The sequence below is a fragment of the Leuciscus leuciscus genome (assembly GCF_965113295.1).
Source record: "Leuciscus leuciscus genome assembly, chromosome: 22".
Taxonomy (NCBI): domain Eukaryota; kingdom Metazoa; phylum Chordata; class Actinopteri; order Cypriniformes; family Leuciscidae; genus Leuciscus; species Leuciscus leuciscus.
The window spans coordinates 22,739,268-22,764,834 of NC_138746.1; the positions used below are offsets into that span (position 1 = coordinate 22,739,268).

A 25,567-nucleotide genomic window follows, 5' to 3' on the forward strand; every position below is an offset into this window, starting at 1 on the left:
TCATTTACTTATTTAGAGGGCTCTGGGGGTTTCAGCCTGTTGCTCTGTGGAGCAACATGGGAAAATGTGTATAAATGTATGATGCCACCCTTTAAAAGAGACTTTAAAAAGATTACACTTCATAAAAGATCAGGAAAAGAGCTGTCAGTACACATATACGAGGAAATGTAGACTTCCTCTAGGATTTATGAAGTTCACTGTCAGATTTGCTGAACCAAGATGTTTCAGGGTTTGAAAGCAGTCACATGATTACAGCTAAAGTGTTGTCTTACACAAAGCACAACCCCATTTTCAGCTTAACACATGACACAGCACTGCAGAGTTTGATTAAACGGAATGGCTGTAACAAGCAAAAAAAAAGCTCTTGAAGGGGCTGTTTAACATGTCAGTTGATTTTGAGAGGGCTTCACTTTGGGATACGAATTACGCCTCTCACAAAATGCTGAATATTTGTGCACCTGACAATGCACCACAATAAAATAATTACAACCGAGTCTATAGAGTCCAACTACTTCAGAAGAAAGCCATCTCTTCCTCCTTCAGGACAAGTCTGTGGTGACTTCCACACACTGCGCCCGAGATAAAGTTAGCGCTGTAATTATTCCGTTTGCAGAGACATGGGCGGACAGGGATCTCAGATTCGGCTTTTGTAAAGAAGCCTTTGAGGCTTTGACCTGCCAGTCTCCTCAAATGCATTGGATTCGGCTCTTGCTGTGATAGATGGAGCTTGATCTCCACCTACAGGCTGCTGGGAAATCTCTTCTGCACATGATGCGGAGATGGGAGGGAGGGAGGGAGGGGGGCCGCAATCAATGCGACTAATTCAAGAACTGCAGCAGAGCAAAAATGCCACCAAGAGGAAGGGAAAAAAAGCAGCAGGATCATTCCGTTTGAGGCACTGCAGTTATGTCCATGGAGAAAACAATACATACATTCCTTAATCGCAGGATAACGACCTGTGTGTGAGAGACCGCGGGAGCAGCTTGCGGGACGCAGCTATTGATTGAGGACAATCTATTAATTACTGTTAGACTTCACTGCAGCAGGTGATTTTAATGCAAATATCTAATAGCTCAGATGGCTGAGTGTTAATGGCGGCTGGTGGGAAAAACAGCGTGTGGCATATTTTTTCAGAGAACAAAGGCACTTTTCTGGATGAGCTCTAAAGAGGCGTTGACACCACACTTTTTTGCGAAAGATTCAAATTTGTTTTTATTCCTCCTCCTGCTTGGCTTGCGTTTCTCTGGATGAGACAGTTGTTCTTCTCAGAGTCCATCCCCGAGAGGACAGCGGGATGAGCTCGAGAGCAAACGAAAAGAAAGACAAACATTTGTCATCAGGAATACAAAAGCAAACAGAGTAAATATCCGCTGAATAAAGCCCTGCACTCTCAATGACTGTGGCATGTTGAATATGAATATACAGGAAACTGCACAAGAATCATTCCATGCATAATTCCATGCGTGTCCACATTTGTGCACAAACTCAAAACACAAAAAACACAAACTCAAACATCTGCTACTGAGCATTTTGAACCTTTAAATGTATTAAATCAAAATGTATTACAAACGTATTCTTTTAAAAATATAAATAATTTACCTGCTAGTGGAATAGGTTATATTTCTATTTTAAAAGGACAATAGATTGAATGGTTTTCCCATTAAATTTAGACCACTTATATTGTATAAATATCAAATAAATATGTTTAAAACATGTATAAAATACAAATAAATGAAATAAATATTACTAAAACTATTACTTTTAATATCACATAATCTATCCATTCATATCATAAATACACTAAATAGATTATACACATAATTATATACATAATTATGTGTATAATTTATTTTAAATATTTGTGTATTTTAAATATTACATATATTGTTTAATATATGCATGGTCTCTCTCTCTCTCTCTGTGTGTGTGTGTGTGTGTGTGTGTGTGTGTGTGTGTGTGTGTGTGTGTGTGTGTGTGTGTGTGTGTGTGTGTGTGTGTGTGTGTGTGTGTGTGTGTGTGTGTGTGTGTGTGTGTGTGTATACACACTCTTTTTACTGAAAAAAATTATAGTGTTGAATTTGCTTTGTCATCTGCTACATGAACATATGCAACTATCTGCTAAATGAATAAATGCCTGATGATAGAAGGCCATAAGCTTAAGAGCAGCGTTGCAACTTGCCAAGTTCCCCAGTCACGTGTTTAGAATATCCCAAGATATTGATTTCTATTAATGCATCTTAAGATGGCACAAAGTAATTTAGGTATGTCTGAAAAGATGCATTAAGTCTTTCTTACAGAAATGTACTTTAAAAGTTAGCTTCCCAACACCTGTCTTTTAAATGACTCAGACGTAACACAGCACACACAAGTATAACTCTACAGCGTTCACATCTACTCAAACCCCTTTCACACACAGGTCTTCAAAGCCAATGCATTTGCCCCCTATAACCATCTTTCTAGTGAACAGATCGTTCTGCAGCTGAGTTAGTCATAATTACACACACACCATCAGACATCTATCTCTCCACAAACTCAAAGTCACCAGTATCTCGATTTTTCATCTATTCCACCTCCACACATGATGCCTGCACAGACGACCACACAGCACACCAGAATCACTTGAACGGTGGGGTTTCCTTTTCTTTTCAAATTTCTTTTTTTTTCAGAAGTACAAATAAAGCATTCTCTTGTCTCTTTGAGGATAGTCAGCATGGTACAACCCCTGATCTTCCAGGAAACCCAGAAATGAGGCAATCAAACCCTTTGTAGATGCCACAGCAAAGAGTGAAGAGGTGCATCATGGGAAACAAAGCATGGGGAGGACATCATAAGAATAGTGTTAAACAACACTTGGTTTAAAAGGACAGTATGAACGAGTGTTCTGTGGAATTTGTCTTAATAAAACGCAGTTTATGGACTTGCATTTTGTAATTCATATTCTCAATGCCTACCGGTGGAATCATATCTATCTATTTATCAGTTCAACTTTTTTTTAATCTGGAATAACTTTTCTGTTCTGCTGACAATACCAAGGCTGTGCTTGGTAAATTAAATAAAGAGACAAAACAACATATTTTGAAGAATGTTTCAACTTTTTTTGAGCATAAAATGAAAGTCAGTGGGAATAAAAACAATTTTACTGACTTTTATTTTATATAAAAAAAATAAAAAACTGAATTTGTTTTCAAAATATCTCCTTTTGTGTTCCGCACAATAAATAAAGTCACTGGTTTGGAACGACATGAGTAAAAATGACAGAACTATCCCTTTAAACAACAAGATTTTTATGGAAATTTTATGTGAGCTGAACTTGCCAGTGGTTTGCTATGCAGTTTGTTCTTAACACTTTGATAGGGTGTTCTGGGTGGTTGTGATTTCTCATTGGTCAAAAGTCAAAAGTCAAAAGCATCAAACCCCTAACCATAATCATGAGCAAATATGTGCCTTAATAAGTGCCATTAATAATATAATACTGTACTTTATAATTACATATTCATGATCCAATCAAATCTCAATTGATGTTTCACACTGAATATATTCACTCATATAAATAAAATTGTATATTATAATAATGGCGTACTTATCAATAAAATGTCCGATGAGGGTTTATAAGATGGGCTGCAGTGTTAATTTTGCGTGAAAAGATTGTATTGGTGTTTTTTCGAAAAACTGAAATTTCATATATATTGTATTTAAATAAGTCAAGCACTTTTCAAGCACCTCTTTGTAAATACGGCTGTTTTCAAGGGTTTTCCAGGACCTAGATTTCAAAAAGTCAAATTTAATTACTTCAAGTACTTTAAGCACCTTGTACGAACCTTGCACTCGGAAATCTTCCTGTAAATGCATTGCGAATGTACAAAAACAACATAAAGCTAATTTCCCTCCATTATGTTCAGACACAAATCACTCCAAAGTTCTCCTGAAAACAGAAGTTTTGTTGTCAAAGTATATCTAATCGATTTTGAGATTTCTTGTTTCGTTCTTGGAGAACACAGGCCGACAGCTGGACAGGGGATTTGTGGCGTGTCTACCTGCACTGTCATCGTTAATCTTCTGATGCTTTTCTGACGATGGAAGTGAGGGTTTTTGATTGGCTGACAGCTTGTCTCTAGCGCATTTGGCACTGCTCAACAGACGCCGTGCCGCTCTACTACTGACGGCCTGTTCTGCGCAGCATCTGTTTGCAAAATGCAAATTCAAATGATAATCAAGCTACTGTGCTATAACTCAATTTTATGTTACCTTGTCCCAGCTTCCAGCATTCCTAAAAGATATTATTTAAAGTGGAAGCAATGGAGGACTCAATTAAAGTGTGCATGCATGTCACTGAGATATATTTAATGCTATGAAGTCATAAAGAGAGGATGCGGTTCCAAAAAAGATGCGTTTAACCACGTTCATGAGTCCTTCCCGACCTTGTTCACGATAAAGGTCACTGACTAATGCGGTTTTTTACCCTCGCAGACAAGAGATTTATTCAGCTGAAAACTGCACTCACTTTAGCTTGATTTGACCAAGACGGTTTCGCACAAATAAAACCGTCCAGCGACTTAACTGCCAGCTTTTGTAAGCTGATGTCAGATCATGAGCATCCCGTAATTTATAACCCAAGTCAATGGACATTAACAACGAGCTGCAGACTGGACTGTGCCGGCTTCCACAATGAAACCCGAACAATAAGGGCAGCAATGATGAAGGAATACGAACAGTACACTTTCTAAACCGCAAGGTAAGGAAAAAATGTAATTTACTTCACCAGACCAGTGTCATTTAGTACTTACTGTAGTAGCCGTACAAAACTGTGTCTTCAATCTGCTGCCTTGTCTCATTGTTTGCCGCCCATTCCTGGATTTACAAAAAAACAAAGTCAGAAAAATATGAAATACACTGGCATACATTCAATCACATCAATATAGATCTAATTCTTCAGATGACACAAAATACTATAGGGCTGTCAATTGATTAAATACATTACTGCTGATTCATTAATCACAATAGAATTTGAATATAAAAAATGCATATTTTCTCAGCATATGCTCAAAATTAAGAATAAACATAAAAACTGGCTTCAAATGTTGATAAATTGTTTTATTTCCATATCATCAAACATTGATTATTAGGTGGCAGGTCAGGTGGTATGATCAATTGCATTAATTTTTTATATTTGTATTAAAGTAATAATACTAAATTCATGTGTTAAATTGACAGCCCTACAAGATACACAAACAATGCAGCACAATATATGATGCAGGATGTGAATCTCAAAGGATAAAAACATGACCAACAAATATCTTGTTCTATACAGTGAGGTGAAACATGATTTTTATGACAGGACTTAAAATGGTGCCATGGGATATTGGTGATACAAAGAAGAGGCTCTCTAAGCGCACTGTTTTTTATTCCCAATGTGTCAGAGATTCCATCAAAAACGTGACCTGACACTTTGATGACTCACAGGTTCTCGGAGTAGATCCAAATGCCAGAGAGAATTGCTGTCTGCCCTGCCGCAGTAAATCACTCTCTCTCTCTCTCTCCCTCCCTCTCTCTCTCTATCGCTCTCAGTCTCAATGAACTCCATCCTGCATTCATAACCCAACGTTTCATCATGCCAAAAGAGCAAACCCATAATTGCTACACGAGCACTAGAAAAACATAATTCCGGTGTTGGATCAAAATGGACTTGCTGTCGGCCCTTACAAATCTAAACAGGTCAAGACACAGCTTATTGATATTTTATCACAAATGATGCAAATAATGATCGACGTTCCTATGCATGTTGACCTATGAATTTCAATAGCGTTCCAAATGACTTGTGATTATTAGACAATCCTTTTATAAAGATCACACTCACAAAAAGAAATTTATAGCTGTAATATCTGACAACAATTAGAACATTTTTTATTGAAATTTCAAAGGCTTTAATATTTATTTAAAGTCCCCCTGTAGTCAATCATTTGATCACCAAAATTACATAATGAAACTTTTTTTCTTGTGAAAAATCTTTATTCATGCCTTAAAATAGCTTGAATGTAACTCAACACCCTTGCTTCATTTAATATGCAAATCCGTGAATATGCAAATTAGCCCGCCTCCACTCACTCACACTTCCACTTGGTCAACTCATTGCATTGAAGGAAAATGCGTTTTATGTATCACACTCTACAACACGGTAATTGATATGATTAGCGTTTGGCTTGACTACATTATCAAACAGCTAATAATGTGTTGTTAATGTTACACAAACCATGTTCACATTCATCTTCTCAGAGTCAGTCAGCTGCCTTCTAAAAATCAGTATCCTTGTTTTAAACAACATAGAACGTCAGTGGAGAAAGACATGTAGTTATTAGTTAATCATAACATCCTTATATACACAATTCACCCCCTATATCGCTAAACGCTGCCAGCAGCCATATCACCCTGTAGCCCAAGACTGGTTGCCCACTGAAGCTAAGCAGGGCTGAGCCTGGTCAGTACCTGGATGGGAAACCTCCTGGGAAAACTAGCTGCTAATAGAGGTGTTAGTGAGGTCAGCAGGGGGTGCTGCTCACCCTGTGGCCTGTGTGGGTCCTAACGCCCCAGTATAGTGATGGGGACACTATACTGTCAAAAAGCACCGTCCTTCGGATGAGACGTTAAACCGAGGTCCTGACTCTCTGTGGTCATAAAAAAATCCCAGGATGTCCTTTAAAAGAGTAGGGGTTTAACCCTGGCATCCTGGCCAAATATGCCCAGTGGCCTCTGTCCATCATCATGGCCTCCTATTCATCCCCATATATACTGGTTGGCTCCTCTCCACCAGTAAGCTGGTGTGTGGTGGGCGTTCTGGCGCAGTATGGCTGTCATAGCATCATCCAGGTGGATGCTGGACACTAGTGGTGGTTGAGGAGATTCCCCCCTTCTATGTAAAGCGCTTTAAGTGCCTAGAAAAGCGCTACATAAATACAATGAATTATTTATTATATTATTTTTAAATGTACTAGATTTTTCATATCAACAGAAAAATATACTGGGGTAACCTGGCTTCTCTTGAGACTCTCCTGCTTCACAGCATGGCAATGATGATATGCTAAAGCCAGCCCCCCTCATGACGTGATTGGTTAGAAGGTAGTTTGTGACGTCAGAAAAAACAGCGATTTCAAAGTGCTTTTTTGAGACTCTTTTTTTCACTGCAGTTTTAAGGAGAAAATGACTTATGACTTTGCACATGGTTTGTGTTATAGAATACAAAATATTTAAAAAACACACATAGACATATAAACAACATTTTAAACTTGATTCTCACCACAGGGGGTCTTTAATTTCCATATTTTTTTCTGTAAAAAAAAAGTTATTCTGTAAATATCAACTTTAAAATTCCCTGTAATGATTATATTTGCTTATCATTGTATATCTGTTAATATTGGAAAACAATTATTTAATGTTTTTGAAAGAAATCTCTTACACATACTAAGCTGCATTTATTTGATCAAAATACATTAAAAACAGTAATATTATGAAATATTATTACAATTCAAATGAACTGTTTTCTATTTAAATATTATTTAAAATGTCATCTATTCACTGTTAAAAATGTCTAACCTTCCCAACTCAAAATTTTCTAGCGACTGGTCACATCAAAATTTTTCAATTGGCCCAAATGAAATTCTGTAAATTATAAAATTAAATTTACAGAATTTCACTTGGGCCAATTTAAAAATTTAGATGTGACCAGTCACTAGAATATTTTGAGTTGGGGAGGTTAGAATTTTTTTACAGTGTCCCGGTGATCCAAAGCTGAATTTTCAGCATCATTACTCCAGTCTTCAGTGTCACGTGATCCTTCAAAAATCATTCTAATATGCTGATTTGGTGCTTAAGAAATATTTCATATTATTATGAATGTTGAAAACTGTTGAGCTGCTTAATATTTTTGTGAAACAGCAAAAAGCAAACCTTCTGTAACATGACACTTTTGAACAATTAATTGTATCCTTGCTGAATAAAAGTATTAATTTCTTTTTAAAAAATCTATCTGACCCCAAACTTTTGAATGGTAGTATACAGAGGCCAGTCAAATCACACTTAAAATGTCACTGCTTTAGATAAAATTATATAATTTTTTGTATTTATATTATAAAAGCTTTTGTGAAATGTTATGCGTGAAAAGTGGGTGTCATTCTTTAAAATAAATGCCACTCTTATCAGTCATATCTGTGACTTTATAAAAGCCTATTTTGCCAATTAAAAAAAGGGGGGGAGGGAAAAGGGAAATGGATTTCACAACAAAATGAGTCAACAAATGAAAAAAAAAAAAAGTGTCTTTTAAGTGTCCAAATACTTCTTGAGGCCTCTGTAGGTGTCATAAATCTGTCTCCAGGTTTAAGCAGATCAGCTTTGTGGGTTTCTAAAAAAACACCCACAGGATAACAAAGATCTGTAGAATAAAACAAGCCTTATTTAACAACAATTTATCTAGTAACTCTAGCACCGCTACAAGTTTAACGTTCGAGAGCACATCCTCATTAGCCAAACCCAGGCCTGTCAATCATTGCTGTAATCTCTTTAGGGCAGAGAAACAGAAATAAACCTACAGAGTCCTACGTGCACAGGCTGCATTAAGAAGATGTTTAGACGAGAAGGTTCCTCTGCCCATTAAGCCAGCTTACTCGACTGGAGGAAGAGAGATACATTTGATCGTCACATCAGAAAAACGGATTACCGGAGGGCCGGAGCCAAGGAGATCGCTGCCATAATCTTGCGTGTTTATCCAAGACTTGATGGCTCCTTCCATCTCAACCTCCTACAACAAAAAGCACCTGTCTGCCTGATTTATTATGCAACGTGAATCACAGCGAGCTTCAGAACGATTATCAAACGACATTTTCCCACCCATTCGGGTGAGCGTATTTCATCAGAATCTGTTGCAATCTTCCTAGAACAGTTAGAATGAATACTGTTCTGTGCTCTTTAACAAGGGCAAAGGTGACTTACACAAGCCGATATGCAGAACTTCGCATTTCTGGGATATTCTAGGGCTTCTATGGTTTGGGCCCTATTTCAATTCAAATCTATCGATCACTTAAGATAAGTAACACAAACTCTACTCAACAAGTCGCACAATTGAGATGTCATTCATGTTCGTTCCACAAATTAAGTTTAATAGCCTTCACATGAACAGAGGAAACAGGTCTCATCACACCAGTTTGCACTGCCAGCAATATCTATGGACTTTTAAAGTCCAGCTTTTAATGTTGTTGTAACGTAGTATGTTGTTGTGGGAAGGAGGAGGAGAGATCAGGCGAACGTTCAAAAACTTTAATAAATGAATAAACACAAAATTAAAGTAAAGACGGCAGTCCCTCACGGACGACTGCCGCCACACATAATAGAACAAAACATCAAATAAAACAGTCCAGGCCTGGTTCTCTCTCGTCCTTCACTATCGTCGCTCCTGCTTTTATGTCCCCGCTCCTCCGTGAAATACGAGACCGGTGTGTCACGCAGGCGTCGCTCATCAGCAATCACGCCACCGGCCTCGCGCCGTTCTATGTGTTGTTTTTAATATGCTTTAAGACCAACCATGTGTAAATTCATAAGTCAACACCATTTCTGAGTATTTTCTCCTTGAAACTTCAGTGAACCAAAGACAATCTCAAAAACCCGGATTGAAATCACTGGTGTTTCTGACGTCACAAACTACCTTGTAACCAATCACACCAACGTGTGATCGTCAACCAGTTGATCTCTGAGCTGGTGTGAGTGAGTGGAGGTGGGGCTAATTTGCATATTCATATAACCACATATACTAAATGAGGCAAGAGTGTAGAGTTACATTCAATCTATTTTAAGGCATTAAGAATTTTTTTCTTTCAACAATTTTTGTAATTTTTTTATGTCATTTTGGTGATCAAAGATGAGTTTTAAGGGATACAATTATTGACTTCATGGGGACTTTAAGGCAATTAGCTAACCTAGCTAGTTATTTTGATGGCATTTGATTCCATTTTAATACCCAAATGTTAGTGAGAAGAAGAAAAAACTTTTAGATATCAATCTGCAATTACAGTATTTCCAAATTTTTTACATTTTAAAGTTAAATTCATCAATCTGGTGCACTTTGAGAGATCAAAATTGAGAGCTCCAACCCATATTCAGTGTTCAAAAAGAAAAAGTCTAAAAACCCGTGGGCTTTTATTTAAAGTTTACAAACTCGTCTCATTACTAATCTAGTGAAATGCTGTAATCGTCGACAATGCAAACGTGAAAAAATGCGTAACTGCGTTCCCACATGCCCTCTAAACTCAGCACATGCACAGATGGAGTTCACTGCATTCATTCACTGTGAACCGGTATTGAAAATCGAACCCGGGAAGCTGATCATGTGCTGATCACGTGACCACTTCTCTTTACCAGGTAGCTCCTTTTGTTGGCATCTTGAGTAAAACAGCTCTATATTTAATACAAAAGACCTGAACCAGAATCGACGCAACCTGTTTTACCAAATTCAAAAGTTTGTTGTGAACTTTGCGCAACTGACGCTAGTAGGTCACGTGAAAGTAACAACATGGTAGATAGTACATTTTATTCATACTACCCATATTCATACTATATAGAACAGGGCTGTCCAATCCTCCTACTGGAGGGTCACTGTCCAGCAGAGTCCGACCCCAATTAAACACACCTGAACCAGCTAATCAAGGTCTTACTTGACAAATTCCAATCGGAAGTGAACATCCCTATGGCCTACTCATTCTGAAAGGCAGAACGTGACCATAAATGATTAAATTACTTCCTTGAAGAGACCATTACATAGGCTATTCCCTTCATTAACGGAATTGTGGAAGGGCCCTTCGTGAAGGGATTCAGTTGTTCACTTTCGTTTGGAACATGCCTACAAATGACGTCCCCTTCCCGAAGTGCCCTTCAAGGGTGCAAAAACGCAGTTCACCCATACTAGAAACTTCCAGGCATGAGTGTTGAGACAAGTTGGAGCTAAACTCTGTAGCACAGTGGCCCTCCAGGACATAGTTTAGACACTCTGATATAATACAAACGGTAGCAAATTAAATTCAAATTTGAATGTAGCACCTACTAAGACAGTATGCGATTTCAGACGCACCAAAGGTCTTCAGGACTACATGACATTTACAGGCAGGTGAGTTTGATCAAGGTTCAAGTGGACCTAAGTTTTATTTAAATCTCTAACTTCATATGAGCAAACACTAAAAGGCCTAATAATTACATATTTTTGCTATTTCAGTATACAATATAACGATTATACAACTTCAGTGTACAGTGCTGATCTATTCACTGTATTACGCTACAGTGCTCTACAACTCAAGATCATCTACGCATTTTAAAGCGTTTCAAAGAAGTGTGGTACAGAAAGATCAGAGATCTAATTAACCCGATAGAGTCACTGAGAATCTCTTCATGTTAACCTCCTCCGCCTCGACAGATGATCTCTGATATGATCGAGCAAGTCTGTCTTCTTCAGAACACTTCAAAACCCTTAACTTCCAATTAACGAAATTAAACCAGTAATGAATCTTGTGTAACTCCGATAAAGTCAAATCTTGTCTTGACCTCTACAAGGCCTTTTTAACAATCCTAAGGCTGATCATTATCTCAAATGAAAACCAGGCCAGCACTGTCTGCAGATCTCAATTTATTCTGGCCAACACACACTTGAGTAGTGTTTTACACAGCCAGGGGAAAATACTACCGGTGTGTTCTGTAATATTTCTAATGTGTTTATTCAAAGATCAACCGTTTTGGGGGACAACAGGCTCGCTGCTTATAGTCAAAACATGTTTGACTAATGGACAATGGAAATAGTCTCATGCTCAGGCTCTATTCCACATTCTATGTGTTTTGTAAGGACATCAATAAGCTGTAATCAATCAAATAGAAATACTGGAATTAAAAGTCTAAGGCCCTTGCTCTCCAATTAAAGGGACAGTTCACCTAAAAATGAAAAACGATTCAACCTCAAGGTTTAAACCTCTATGATTTTCATTTTTCCGTGGAACACAAAAGGAGATATTATGCAGAGGTGCTTTTCCCATACGAGAAAGTGAATGAACATCCAGATTAAAAAAGGTATTATAAAATATTTATTTATTATAAAAACTGTATATTTGGCCACATTTTCAAATTTCCATTGGGTCCAATGTCAAAACCATCTGTAAAGCAGAAAGCTTGAATATATGTAGAAGTGCAAATTAAATTTGAAGGCTACAGAAAAGAATAGGTTTATTAGCGAATAACAGCTTAAATTTCAGTTGTATGACTTCAGAAGACTTGCAAAAGTTGTCTAAATTACTTTTATGTTACTTTTTCCCATTTTAGAACTTGACAGGCTTGGGTTATGATATGCTTTCATAGTATGCAAAGTAGGAACAAAGTTTCACGGAAGTTCTAAGTGAAGCGCTCATTAAAGATCTCATGTCAGAGAAGGTAATTCTATGCTTAATTATTCATTATCCGCAAGGAAGAATGGTGGGCCCGTGGTTACATTAATTACGCCATTCAGTTGCCATAGTAACCACTGTCTCATTAGACCATTTAAGTCTCAATGTAAAAAAAAAAAGATGTGTTCAATTCAGTCTTTGAACTCAAACTTGAAGTATTGATCTCTGCGTCTTATTGCAATTGAACGCATCATGGGATGTTTTAGGAAAGAGTGCAACAAGAAATGCCATTGTATTCACAAGTGGTGAAAGTAAACTACCATTCATGCAATTCATCTAAATCACTTATTGTGAAGAGCTCTCAGTCTCTTTGGTTTTGAATAATGGAAAAATAAACCATGAACGAGAACATGATATGGCATCAGCAAAGCATTTAAAGCAAACACAACATCAAGGTCAACACCTAAATGTAATCTGTTCAGTGTGATCGTGTCTCTTCAGAAAATTTGGACTAAACCACATATTTTTGGTAAGTGGTAGTTCCGTAGTCTGTGAATGGAGGGACAGAAATCACTCAGATTTTATTAAAGAGATCTTCATTTGTGTTCCGAAGTTGAATGAAAGTCTTTCAGGTTTGGAACGACATGAGGGTGAGTAATTAATGACAGCATTTTCATTTCTTGGTGAACTAACTAACCCTTTAAAGCTGAAGATCGTGATTATGGTGAGGGCTGTTACATTTCCGGCACATGCATGAGGTGTTTGGCCAATAACAATGTACTGGGTCTGCTGGCCAATCAGAGCACTCGGAAGGAGGGGTTTTGTAGAAATCACCACATTTCAGACAGACAGGGAATAGAGGAGCTGCAATAATGTACAGTATGTGAAAAATTCTAATTGTTTTTTTGTTTTTTTTTGCTTTTTTTGTTTATTATATTAAAGCAGGTTGATCGATTTCATTACACCCAAAAAAACAAAACAATGAGCTTTTAAAATAGCATCATATGACCCCTTTAATACTATTCTTTCCAGGCAGCGCAGCTGTTTCATCAGAATAAGAAAAAAAAGTAATGAAATCGATCAACCTAAGAAGCAAAAAAACATTTTCTAACTTTATAATAACACAGTGAATAATAATATAATGCAAAGTGACTTTAATAAGAAAGTAAATTGGATTTCATGTTGCATTTAAACAATGCAAGACAGGTTTATCCGTCACACCAGGAATAATGGAGCTACAGGATTGAATCAAGCACAGATATGTGCGAGTTATCATGTACAGGAATATGGTTACCTTGTAAGTGCCATTGGGATACTTCATAAAGGACACTAGAAAGATATCCACAGGAAGAAGAGCCGATGTGATGAGGGCAATGGCCAGAGCACATATCGCTGTGATGGTGGAGATAACCTCGCTCTCCTGCCGGCTCTGATACTTCCGAATGTAAACCCAGCAGAAGGCCACGATGACCTGAAGATACAGGGGGACAAGATGAGATGTGCAGCAAAATAATGTTAAACATAGTACCACCAGTTTCATGATTGCTTATGATTAAATGCTTGAAATTAGATTTTTAGACAAATATAACTTAAATATAAAAAATGCCTTTACAAAATGTATTTTTTTATTTTATTTTTAACGTATGACTTCTAACGTACGATATCGACTAGTCATAAAACCTTATCAATAAAGTATACTAAAAATAAAACTTTCTTTCAGTTTTTAAAATCATAGAAACTTCCTCAAACATTTTTTTTTAAATAAAAGTACATGAAATAAAATAATAATGTAAGAACTGATAACTAACTTATGTCAATCTGTACTCAAGCCATGCTCATGATGATAAAAAAAAATTGTTGTTTATTTATCCTAAGGCCTGAAATTTGTGACAATTAATTATAACTGTGTGTTAAATTTGTGTTAAAATCTCTCTGGTGTCAAACCGATGTGTGTTATATCAGACAGTTGGCTTTCACATAACACAAACCCACTTTAAACTCACCATTAAATTAAAATTGACAATTCTTATTTGTTTATGAAATATTGTAATAGGCTATTTATTATTAATGATTTATCCATGCTCGTCATTGTTTTTGTTTATGTTTTTAAATATGGGCCTTTTTTCATGTGCCTTCATAATCTTTAATCAAAATAACTTCCCCTCCCTTTTGCAGTGACATCTCTTCTCTGATAACCTGTTTACTGACGCGAGGACGGGACAGCCTGACACTCACATGAGATCACAGCAATAACAAACCACAACCATCCAATCCCGATGGACAAAATCAAGTCCCGTCCTACATCTTTTCTTGTTCGAGAAGCCGTTACACTCGGATATACATAACAATAGGGAATAGGGAATAGGAAAGTCAATCGCAACTTCCGTTTCAAGCCGATAACTCGTGTGCTTCTGTACTGCACTTCTGATCTAGCAACCAATAGCACCTCACCTAGAAAGAAAAGAAAAATCCTGCCTACAGATTTAGAAGCCTCTGAGACAGTTGTCTCTGAAAAGCATTACATTGCATCTCATTAAAAAAAAAAAAAAAAACATAAATAGAGTCTTTAGTTTAGGAGGAACTTGTATGAGAGTGAAAGGTTGTCGGCTATTCCAAACACATCCTCTATAAGCTCTCAGGACACCACTAAAAAGAGCTTGTGATTACGGGATGCTATTTTCAAACAGGATCAATTAAGAGCCACTATGCGTATTAGATTCTGCCTGAATTGTTGGTCAGATAATGACCCAATGCTTTGCATTTAAATCAGGATGCTCCAAACAAACGGGAAATACTGCTCTCTTTACACGTGTTAAACTTGAGCAGGCTGCATTTTAATTAGAAAATTAAGGCATAGAAGCCACTTTAATTAAACACATCGGCCATACAGGATAAAAATGCCACTAAAAGAAATTGCAAAAGATAATGACTATTTGCAAAGTTTCCTGAACACTCCCCCTTTCAGCCATTGGTCACCAAACAGAAAGTCCTGCCTCAAACAAACACAACAAAAATCACTGACAGTGTTTAGGATTTTAGGGGGGAACAAATACTTATAGTTGATTCTGACTCTGAGATGTAACAAATTCTCATTTGAAATACTAAGAACTGTAAAATCAATCAATTAAGGCATAGAAATTAGTTTCACATGTAATTGTGGACATAAGATAGGATAATACGATTAAAGTTAAATGTTAGACGTCAAAATGTTTTTATGTCAATAACACACATACTTGTAGTTGGAAAATGAAGTGTTACCTCTAGTAAAACAGTATAGTGTAAAATTGTAGTAAAACCTGCCAAAAAGCCTCTAACTGTAAACATTAACAGGATTATGAAATGACGTATATAACTGAGGTGTTGCGGCGTGCCAGTTTATGATACATATCAAGCTACAAACCAGTATAGCACGTGATAGAAACACGGAAATACCGCGTTTAACAATATAATACAAGTAAATAAAAGTTATAGCGTATAATTTATGTATCTCACCAGTAAAACGATAGTGAAAATAGACCATCCGAGCACAGATTCAGAGAGTAAAGCTACAGGAGTCGCCATGACTGCTTCACTTCCTGCAACACAGCTGACGCGCGCCATGTGACCGGTGACGTCACACAACACACTGGCGCGAGGACTGGGTCAAATACAAAACAAACTGAAACTAGCCTAAAGATTTTTGGTCCAAAACTTCGAAATTATGCAATTAACAGTGTAAATGTTAACTATATTCGTACACTAAAAGATTTTCTTCTTCCTGTTCCTTTTTTATTTTATTTTTTTATTCATTCATGCATGTAATGAATGAATGAATGAATGAATTTATGTATGACTTTATGTATGACTTGTGCAAATAAATAAATAAAATAAATAAATAAATACATTAGGCCTATTTTATGATATTTTAATTAAAAGATAGCTAAAATGCTTTTGCCTCTCAAGTAAAGACAATATTGGCTTAAACTGCAGGTTTTATGTGTTTTTCCACACCAATATGTACACAGCCGACTCCGACTCTGATGTTGATGTGTAGAATTATTTCGTTTTAATAGATGTCCAACTAAACTCTGAGCTGGCGGAATTCTCAAAGAATATGCAAGAACAAACGAGAATGTGAATTTCCAAAAACAAAATGACCACCTGTCTTGATTCTTGCCTCATGAGAAATAAATAGCTTTCCAGATTTAAAGTTTAATTTCTTTAAATCCCTTAGCCCTTCTGCTGGGACTGTGTGCAAATGTTTTAACTGGAACTATTCATCCAAAGTCTTCTTATATTTAATCTAGCCCACGTGTCTCTGAAATAATTCATGATACGTGCTAAATTTTAATTTCCCCTTTCTGAATTTGAGACCCACCATGTATGAATTCATAATCCAGTTGTCCTTGGTGATAACCAGCGAACTAAACCATAAGGGTTCAATCTTTTTCAAGTGTATGCTTGCTTGCCAACTTTTGACTGAGTGACACATTGGGAGCCATTAAGCCCTTAATGTAATCAAGGCTATTTCCATCTCTTACACCTCAGAACCAATTACCTAATAATATCGACCTGTCCTTAATGCAGCTTTTTGAACCTTTGAGTTCAATTAGCACATATATGATTAGCAGAGAGTCAGTGCTGTTCCAGAGATGGAGAACTCAGTGTAGAGGTCATCCACAGGTCAACTGTGATTTGAAGCAGGACTCCATTTTGATTTCTGTATGTTTTTAAAGTACAACAAAGGAGTCAAGAAATTCATAATCATTGTCATACATCTGGATTTTAAACACACCACTCCAAAGCAATGTATGTCTAAACATCCACACGGTGATCTATGATAGCACGTTTTTCCTATAATCAGTTTAAAGACAAAACCACTTCACGTTCTGTGAGCAATGAATGTGTCTTTACTATAGATTAAGTGCAGAACGATAAATCATGTGAGAGTTTATTCTAAACAGAGCACAGACATTATCAATTACACATACACACACACACACACACACACACACACACACACGCAAACACACTATCCATGCATTCTAACACTGAACGATAAGCTCATAACAAGCAATCGAAGATTTTCCTTTTGACTGTGGAATCAGAAAATGTCTAGCTCAGCTTCTTTTCATTGAGATTCATCAAACATAATCTGCTTTCTGTCACTATTTCTAATTATTTTTTTTATCTCCTCAAATGGCTTGGCTGTACATCAGGAGAACGAATCCGGTTCGCTTTAATGAGGATAATTACCAGTGTAAAAGGTGTAAATGAATAACCTTCTCAGTGATAATCCACACCAGAAGCTGGTGTCCACAAAAGGCTGACAGGACCTTAAAGGAAAGGGTATTTTACTGAAATCAACAGGAGATTTGCTTAAGACTGTTTCAAATTGAATGTCAACCATGCAAAATGTATAATGAAAGTCTCTATTTTGTTGTATACACAAGACATCAGGCACTTTTAAAGGGACAGTTCACCCAAAAATGAAAATGATGTCATTAATTACTCACCCTCATGTCGTTCCAAGACTTTCGTTCATCTTTGAAACACAAATGAAGATCTTTTTGATGAAATCTGGGAGCTTTCTGTCCCTCCCTTGACGGCTATGCAACTACTTTGACTTCAAAAAGTTCAAAAAGAAAAAATAATCCATATGAATTGAGTGCTTCCTAATTTTCTGAAGAGACTTGATCACTGTATAAGGTGAACAGATTGAATTTAGGCTTTTGTACACATACCCTTTAACCATTTTTAACAATTTCATCCTGTTTTTTGTCAAGTGTGTCAATTCTGCAGCTCGTGATTCTCAAGAACCCGGAGCAATCCCTTGATTGCTCATGGAATCACAGTGTATGCACTTTGTTTTTTAATAATCAATGGCTTAATTATAGCTGTTTCTGTCATTTCAATTGAGATTAGAGAAATTATTTTAACTATGGGAGAAGCAAGGTTTTTCTAAACTTCGAGTCAATCGAACCATTTGTTTTGCAAATGAGTCGCTGTTTAGAAATAGACTACTCAAATACGCATGCTGATATCCGCTGTCAATAATCCCATCAGTTGCATTGCTTGTTCCGGTGAATGTTGTTTTTGCTGCTCAGGTATCTGGTTTTTATATAAACATGGTATCACTTTACACACTTTGGCACATTCAAACAGTTGCTATAGTGATTAATGAGCAGTGCAAAGTGATCATGCAGGAGAGCAAGTGGCCACAGGATAATCACCGATATATGATACTGACCATGAGACCAGGGTCCTCGTGCAAACTGTACTGCATGGAAATGACACGCAGCACTGAATGTTTATTGTAAACTCAAGATTCTCATTTATGCATTTGGCACACTTACTGTAAATCCAAACGGCAAAGTGCATCAAGGTTAAACTTTTGGCCAAGCCATGTGGTTCAATCAAACCCCTGACTTTGGCATTGCTAATGTTGTAGTACCAGTTGAGATACAGGAATGAAACTGATTGATTATGGTAAATGGTAAATGGACTGCATTTATATAGCGCTTTCACAGACCTATGGCCACCAAAGCGCTTTACATAGCCTCACATTCACCCATTCACTCACTGACGGCGGTGTCAGCCATGCAAGGCGCCATCCGGCTCGTCGGGAGCAGCTGGGGTTAGGTGTCTCGCTCATGGACACCTCGACACTTGGTCAGGTGGAACCGGGGATTGAACCACCAACCTTTCGGTTTGTAGACAATCTACATGAACCACTGAGCCACTGCCATTATTATCTAATAATAATGAACATCTAAAGGGGACAAAAACAGTGAGTAATAAGCAGTATAGGCCTACTATCACAAGACTTACGTTCATGATCAATAGCCACTAGTCGAAATAGCCACACGGGCATGAGTTAATAACAAAATTTATTCTCTCAATTTAGTCTTGAAAAATAATATCTGAAAGGTAAATTTCTCTCAGGATCCTAATGCACACTCAGCACTGATATGCACTCCCATTCTCTTTATAAGTGCAGTACAGACTGTATTGTCTAGTCTCAAGGAGACTGATAGGCACCGGGCGACTTCCATTAGCCGTGAGATACTGTGAGATACCGAATCTAATACCCTGCTTTCATTTAGTCTCTGGGACTCATTTGCAATCGTTTTATCAATCTCATTTGTCCTTTCTACAATAACCTGACCTAAAAAGCCAGAAGTACAGAACAGAGAACATGACGGAAAATCGAACGGTTTTAACAGCATGAACTTCGTGAGTCCTTAAATAAACTAGAACATTTTTTAATTGTATTAAATCATATTTTCAAAGTGGCCCATTTATTGTTTGATATACCTACTTATATTTACTTCACAGAAAGTCTCAAACACAAATTCCTAACAACAACAACAACAAAAAACTAAGTTTAATAGAGTGCAACACTCGGGTTCCAGAAGTAAAAACTCCATTCTACATTCACTTTAAAGATTGTTAATTCATGGTATTTGCTCCTGCGGAAGCCATCAGACCGCATTATTTCAGATTATTTTTAAATTAATCATGATTAACAGTGGAATTCCTAGTGAAAAAAACTACATTACCCATGATGCTGTACAGAAAATGACACCAATCAGAGAGTCGAAAAAAGTGAAGCGCTGGGAATGATGTAATTGAGTTGACCTCTCTACACTCTCAAAATACTTGAAATGTTTGTATAAATATGCATATATTTATATATATTCCCCTCACTAAAGGGATAGTTTATGAAAATTAAAATTCTGTCATGATTTGCTCACCCTCAAATTGTTCCAAACCTAAATGAATTTCTTTCGTCTGCTGAACACAAATATATTTTCAAGAATATGGGTAACCAAACATTTAATGGGCCCCACTGACTTCCATATTATTTATTTTTATACTATGGAAGTCAATGGGGCCCGTCAACTCTTTGGTTGCCAGCATTATTCAAAATATCTTCTATCTTCTCATTTTTGGGTGAACTATCCCTTACACAGTCTTGTACCTATGTCTTTTTGTCCGATTTGTGACTTATAACTCTTTAACAAAGACTTTATTAAAATCCCTATGGGAAAAATGAATGGAAAAAATACTTCCGGAACCAGAGCAGCTGAAAAAGGGGGCAGACGCTAATGCACTCTATTCAACTAAAACATACTACCTTGACCTGCAAATCAAAATTCGAAATATGCTAAAATTAATAAAACATAATAAATCTAGTCTGCTCACATAAGTCTAATCATCAAAATTTTGCCAGAAAATCATCAACCCTTCAATTCCATGTGAGCTTTTACAATAATATATCTATCAAATTCAATTTCAGTGAACGACTTTGGCTTTCCAAACATTGGCAAGCCTGCATTTAGTGGTTCTTCTTTTGTATTAGACCTGCATAAATGGATATGAGCTCACCACTGCTGCAAAGTGAATGAGGTTTTTAGAATCTCTTGTTCTCAGTTGTTTGCAATATCCATTTATTTTGTTTTCACTAGCAAACTGAGCAACATGAGATGCAGGAATAGAGCTGTTGTTTGAGAAGCTCTTTGGGGGAACAAAGTATGTCTGCAAAACATACAAACCAAATGGCAATAAGAAAGAGTAATATAACCTATGCTCTGGGTGATGCATTGAGCTAACAGACATTTAGATAGTGAGAAATATGCAACAACTGAGGAGAATGTAAATAGTATTACCTGTATTTCAACAACAGGTGTGTTGGAAAAACAGGTGTTCTGTCTGATATCAGACGAGACTGGGTGGATTGGGATGTTTGCTTGTCAGGAAAACAGCCTTCGAGAAAGTTGCACAATTTGAATAAGTGAAAGAATAGAGAAAGTGTGCTATTTGAGAGCCAAACAGCAGCACCGGTGGAGCAAAAGAGAGGTTTGTGCGTTCCTCTTCTAAGAGAGGATCTTAAAATCCATGTAAGAGTTTGTTTGAAAGTGAATTAATTACTGTAAGACACATCATCAGTCTAGCAATGAACATGATGTCTGCTGATAAAACTTGTGTATAAAGATTTGAAGGGGTTACTGAGGGATTATGATAAATCATACATGGCTACGCTTTTTAATTTTTTAACAGATTCCTTGTGCGTCTTTGCATGCGTAAACAAGTGAATGTTTTTCAGACTTCTCAGCCGTCTAGGCTCTGAAATGTGAACTTGCTTTGAGAAAACCCATTCCCATTTCTGTTTATGGTTTGTTGTACACTGTTACTCATTTAAATCTGGAACAAACAAAAGAGACAGACATATATATTATTTTCCTTTCTATTAAATCTTTTTTACCCCAGACTTTTGAATCTTAGTAGTATATTATGGTTTTCTCAACAATGTTAAGCAGAAAAAAATGGATTTTAATAAGAAGAAATGTTTCTTAAGCAGCAAATCAGGATCGCATGACACTGAAGACTGGAGTATAGGAATAAATTACATTTTAAAATGTTAAAATAGAAAAAGTTATTTTTAATTGTAATAATATCTGACAATATTACTGAGGTTACTGTATTTGATTAAATAAATAATAATAAAAATAGGCCTAATCATAATTACTCCAAAATTTGACCAATAGAGTAAGTGTGTATTTATATATGTATTATGTTTCTGGCAAAATGTATATATGTATATAAAAATAGGTGGATGGAAACACAGCTAATGACAACAAACTATAACAGAACAGGAAAACCAAATCAAGTAGAGTACAAACGTGAATAAAACAAACTTAGAATATGACAGCAGGGAAGTTTGATTCTGGATCAGCAGAAGAAAATTATTTGAGGTCAAAATCTATATATATAAGCATTTACACTAGTGTTTACTCAAACTGTATTTGTCATCATTCAGGGTAATAAGAGATATTGATCTTTCATACTGATCTAGGCATGGAAGTTTGATTCTGGGTCAGCATGGCCAGCATGTTTTCTTAAATGTTGTTCTACTGCCGAGATTCCCATCTGCAGGCTTAAGGTGGTTGTTTCTCGATGGTGGGACATTCTTTAACAGAACACAGGGGACATTATGATGCTATCACAGCCGAAATGCAAGTCTGCAAGTGAATCACAGCTGAGAAGTCTCATTGATTCCTTGTCTGAGAAACAGCTGTTCCGAAAGCAGCTGGGCTGGGGGTGCATGCAGTGTGGAGACACACTAAAAAGGCCAATACAAACACAATCCTAAAAATGTGTCTCATTATTCATCAGTGTTGAGGGCCTTGGGTAAACACAAAAGTGGTGATCAGAAGAGTCAGATGGTCAGGTGAAATATTGCAATGCACTGCAAATCCCTGCTTCAAATAAATAATGCTTTAAAAAGTAGTAGATTGAAATGAAAGCATACAGAGGAATAAACAGGTTGCAGACAGATAACTCCATAGACTGTGCTGGAATTCATATCTTGAGTAACACAACCACAAACACTGTAACAAATCTCCCACATATTAAAGATTTGTGTTCAATATATTGGGGATTTGTAGTGTTACTGTTTGTGGTGTTGCATTTCAGTTTCAGTTTTGACTCAAATCTTAAGCTTTTTTGTTTCAAGCATTGTGTGTGCAGTGTAAATAATTTATTCATTAACATTTCATTAACATTTCATGTTTTATTTTAATTATTTTAATAATAAATTGTTATTTTGTGGTATTTATAGAATGAAATACACAAGATAACAAGCCCAAATGAACCAATGATTATAAAAAAAAAAAAACAACTAATGAACAATGACCAACAATAAGACAGGATTAATACAAAGTGAAACATGGACAAGACAGAGCAAGATACAAAATAAAAGCTAAATTAACTTAAAAATAAAAGAAAATACTTAACTTTTTTACTTCAAAACTTAACAAAGTTTTTACATCTAATTAAAATGTTTGTTAGCCAAACCGCTGGCTGATATTTCCATATGTTAGCTTTCAAATTGCTCTGTTATGTGTATCAAACATTGTTTTTACCGTTTAGCTGAAATACCTTTTTATGGTTGCCTTAAGATTTTTAAAGTATGTGCTTCTCATGCTGAGAAATGGAGTAAAGTAATCTGGTTTCATTCATTTATATTATAAAAAGGCTATAATATAATCGGCTATAATAGGATATAATATAGGCTATATAGTATAATAGGCTATAATATAATATAGTATAAAACAATATAACATAATATAATATATAATATAATAGGCTATAAATATAATATAGTATAATACAATATAATATAATATAATATAATATAATATAATAGGCTATATAGTATAATAGGCTATACTATAATATAGTATAATACAATATAATATAATATAATATAATATAATATAAAAGGATATAATATAATAGGCTATAATAGGCAATAATATAATTTAGTATAATATAATACAATATAACATAACATAACATAACATAACATAACATAACAACATAACATAACATAACATAACATAACATAACATAACATAACATAACATAACATAACATAACATAACATAACATAACATAACATAACATAACATAACATAACATAACATAACATAACATATTAATAGGCTATACTATAATAGGCTACAACTTCCCATTAAAAAAAATCCCATCCAGAATCCCATTAAAATACTGTAGATATTAATATACCTAGGCTATATATATTAATGGACAAACAAAATCAATGTAATTTTTACATTACAAAATGCTTTTTTAAAAGGTACATCAACTATTTCCCACAACATTTCCATCAAATTCTATTTTGTTAAATTCTATTATAAATATTATACAATTGCAGTTGACATTATATTAACAATCAAAAATGTATACAATTGAAAACAAATGTGGAAAAGCTTAAGCACATAAAATATAAATGTTCTCAATTTTTATTTAAAGTCTTTCTTAAAATGTCGACCTCTAATTAAAAAGAAAAGTTAGTATCCCTGCTATTGGTGAAGTACCCTGTGTGTGCTGTAGCGTGTTCCACAGGGAGCCCCTGAGAGTGTCCTGTCCGTCCTGATGTGTGCTTCTCTAATGAGTGGGTGGGAGGGTCAGGCAGTGCGACAAATAAGGACACGGTTCCTGCACGAGCTTTCATTCTCACTTTTATTTGCAAGTGTGCTTTGGACCCATAGCTGCCTAAAATGCGCTAATTAGCCCAACAGGATTTTTGCTTGTGCTGTGTGTTTACGCTGGAATAATAAACTTTCTCAGCAAATGTAAGTAGCCGGTGTTCATTTGTCTCGGTTGCTGTGACTTTGTAGGTGTTTTTGCACAGTATGCGTGCGGTGTCATTTTTTTAAATGATCATGTTTGATGTCATCTGAGTTTAACACGCCACTGTGAGTCCTGTGCTGTTGGCGTTCGTGTACTTCAAGAAGAGAGAGAGAGAGATAGAGAGAGAGAGAGGTCGTCATATCATCATTCGGTTACACAGAGAAATTGCAGTAAACAGTAGCTTTTGACCATGCACGTGACACATTTAGGCATCAGCTGTATGTTTTATTGTTGTTTATTGTTAGACAGTTTTGTTTTTAAGTTTTAAGAAGCTGTTTTGATTATATTCATTCTGTATATTAATTATTAAACGTGCACGTGGCGTTTGAGCACTATTATTGATCGATTAATATACTGATCAGCAGCTTTAGCTTCACATTGAATAAATGCATTGATAAAATTATAGCGTTTCTCTAATTTAGATTACAGTTTTTAGTGTGTAGCCTAGCCTACCAGTTAGTTGACATAACATGCAGATGATCTTTTTTAATAATCAAGAGTTTAGGTTTAAATGTGTATGAATAAAGCATATACAGTGTTTAATTCTTGCTTAAAAGTACACATATTCCACATAGCGCTATAAGAACTGCTTGTATGATCAGAGTACAGCATAATTGGTTTCCATCTATCTTTTACAAAAAGTTGTAATCTTTGATTGATACGTTTTTGCACATTTTTAGCTTGCTTTTATTAATTAGTAAAGCCTTTCAAAGTGGTTAAATAAGTGCAATGAACTCCAAATAATTTTGTCTTTTTTATTTTAGTGGGTTGAATTTTTTCATTCACTACATTACATTGTGTAAACTACACTACCCATGTAGTACTGCATTCTATATTCACACAATATTCCTAGCTTTAATTAGATATCACAGATTTCCATCATATTGCTTTCTTGAAAGTTCAAACTTTGAACTTGAGTTTGAAGCTCACAACAAACCCATTTATTCCACGTTTATGTACAAAGATGCACT

At 35.9% G+C, this 25,567-nt stretch overlaps 2 protein-coding genes across 4 annotated transcripts in view; one reads left to right on the forward strand and one right to left on the reverse strand.

The window, feature by feature from the left end:
- lmbrd1 (LMBR1 domain containing 1) overlaps positions 1–15,988 on the reverse strand; it is a 91,223-nt gene extending 75,235 nt beyond the window's left edge. The window contains exons 1-3 of the mRNA XM_082154489.1: positions 15,891–15,988; positions 13,693–13,869; positions 4,785–4,848 (exon numbers count right to left, since the gene is read on the reverse strand). Of these exons, the coding sequence (XP_082010615.1) occupies positions 4,785–4,848; positions 13,693–13,869; positions 15,891–15,959 (310 nt within the window). The 5' untranslated portion in view covers positions 15,960–15,988. The remainder of the gene's footprint in view (positions 1–4,784; positions 4,849–13,692; positions 13,870–15,890) is intronic.
- An 8,336-nt stretch (positions 15,989–24,324) lies between these two features.
- The window catches only part of LOC309486937 (uncharacterized protein), a 182,420-nt gene continuing 181,177 nt past the window's right edge, over positions 24,325–25,567 (forward strand). For all 3 annotated transcript variants that reach the window (XR_014201711.1, XM_082154416.1, XM_082154417.1), the window contains exon 1: positions 24,325–24,538. Coding sequence is in view for 2 of the 3 variants with exons in the window: in XM_082154416.1 (XP_082010542.1) it covers positions 24,537–24,538 (2 nt within the window). In the remaining variant the exon portion in view is untranslated. The remainder of the gene's footprint in view (positions 24,539–25,567) is intronic.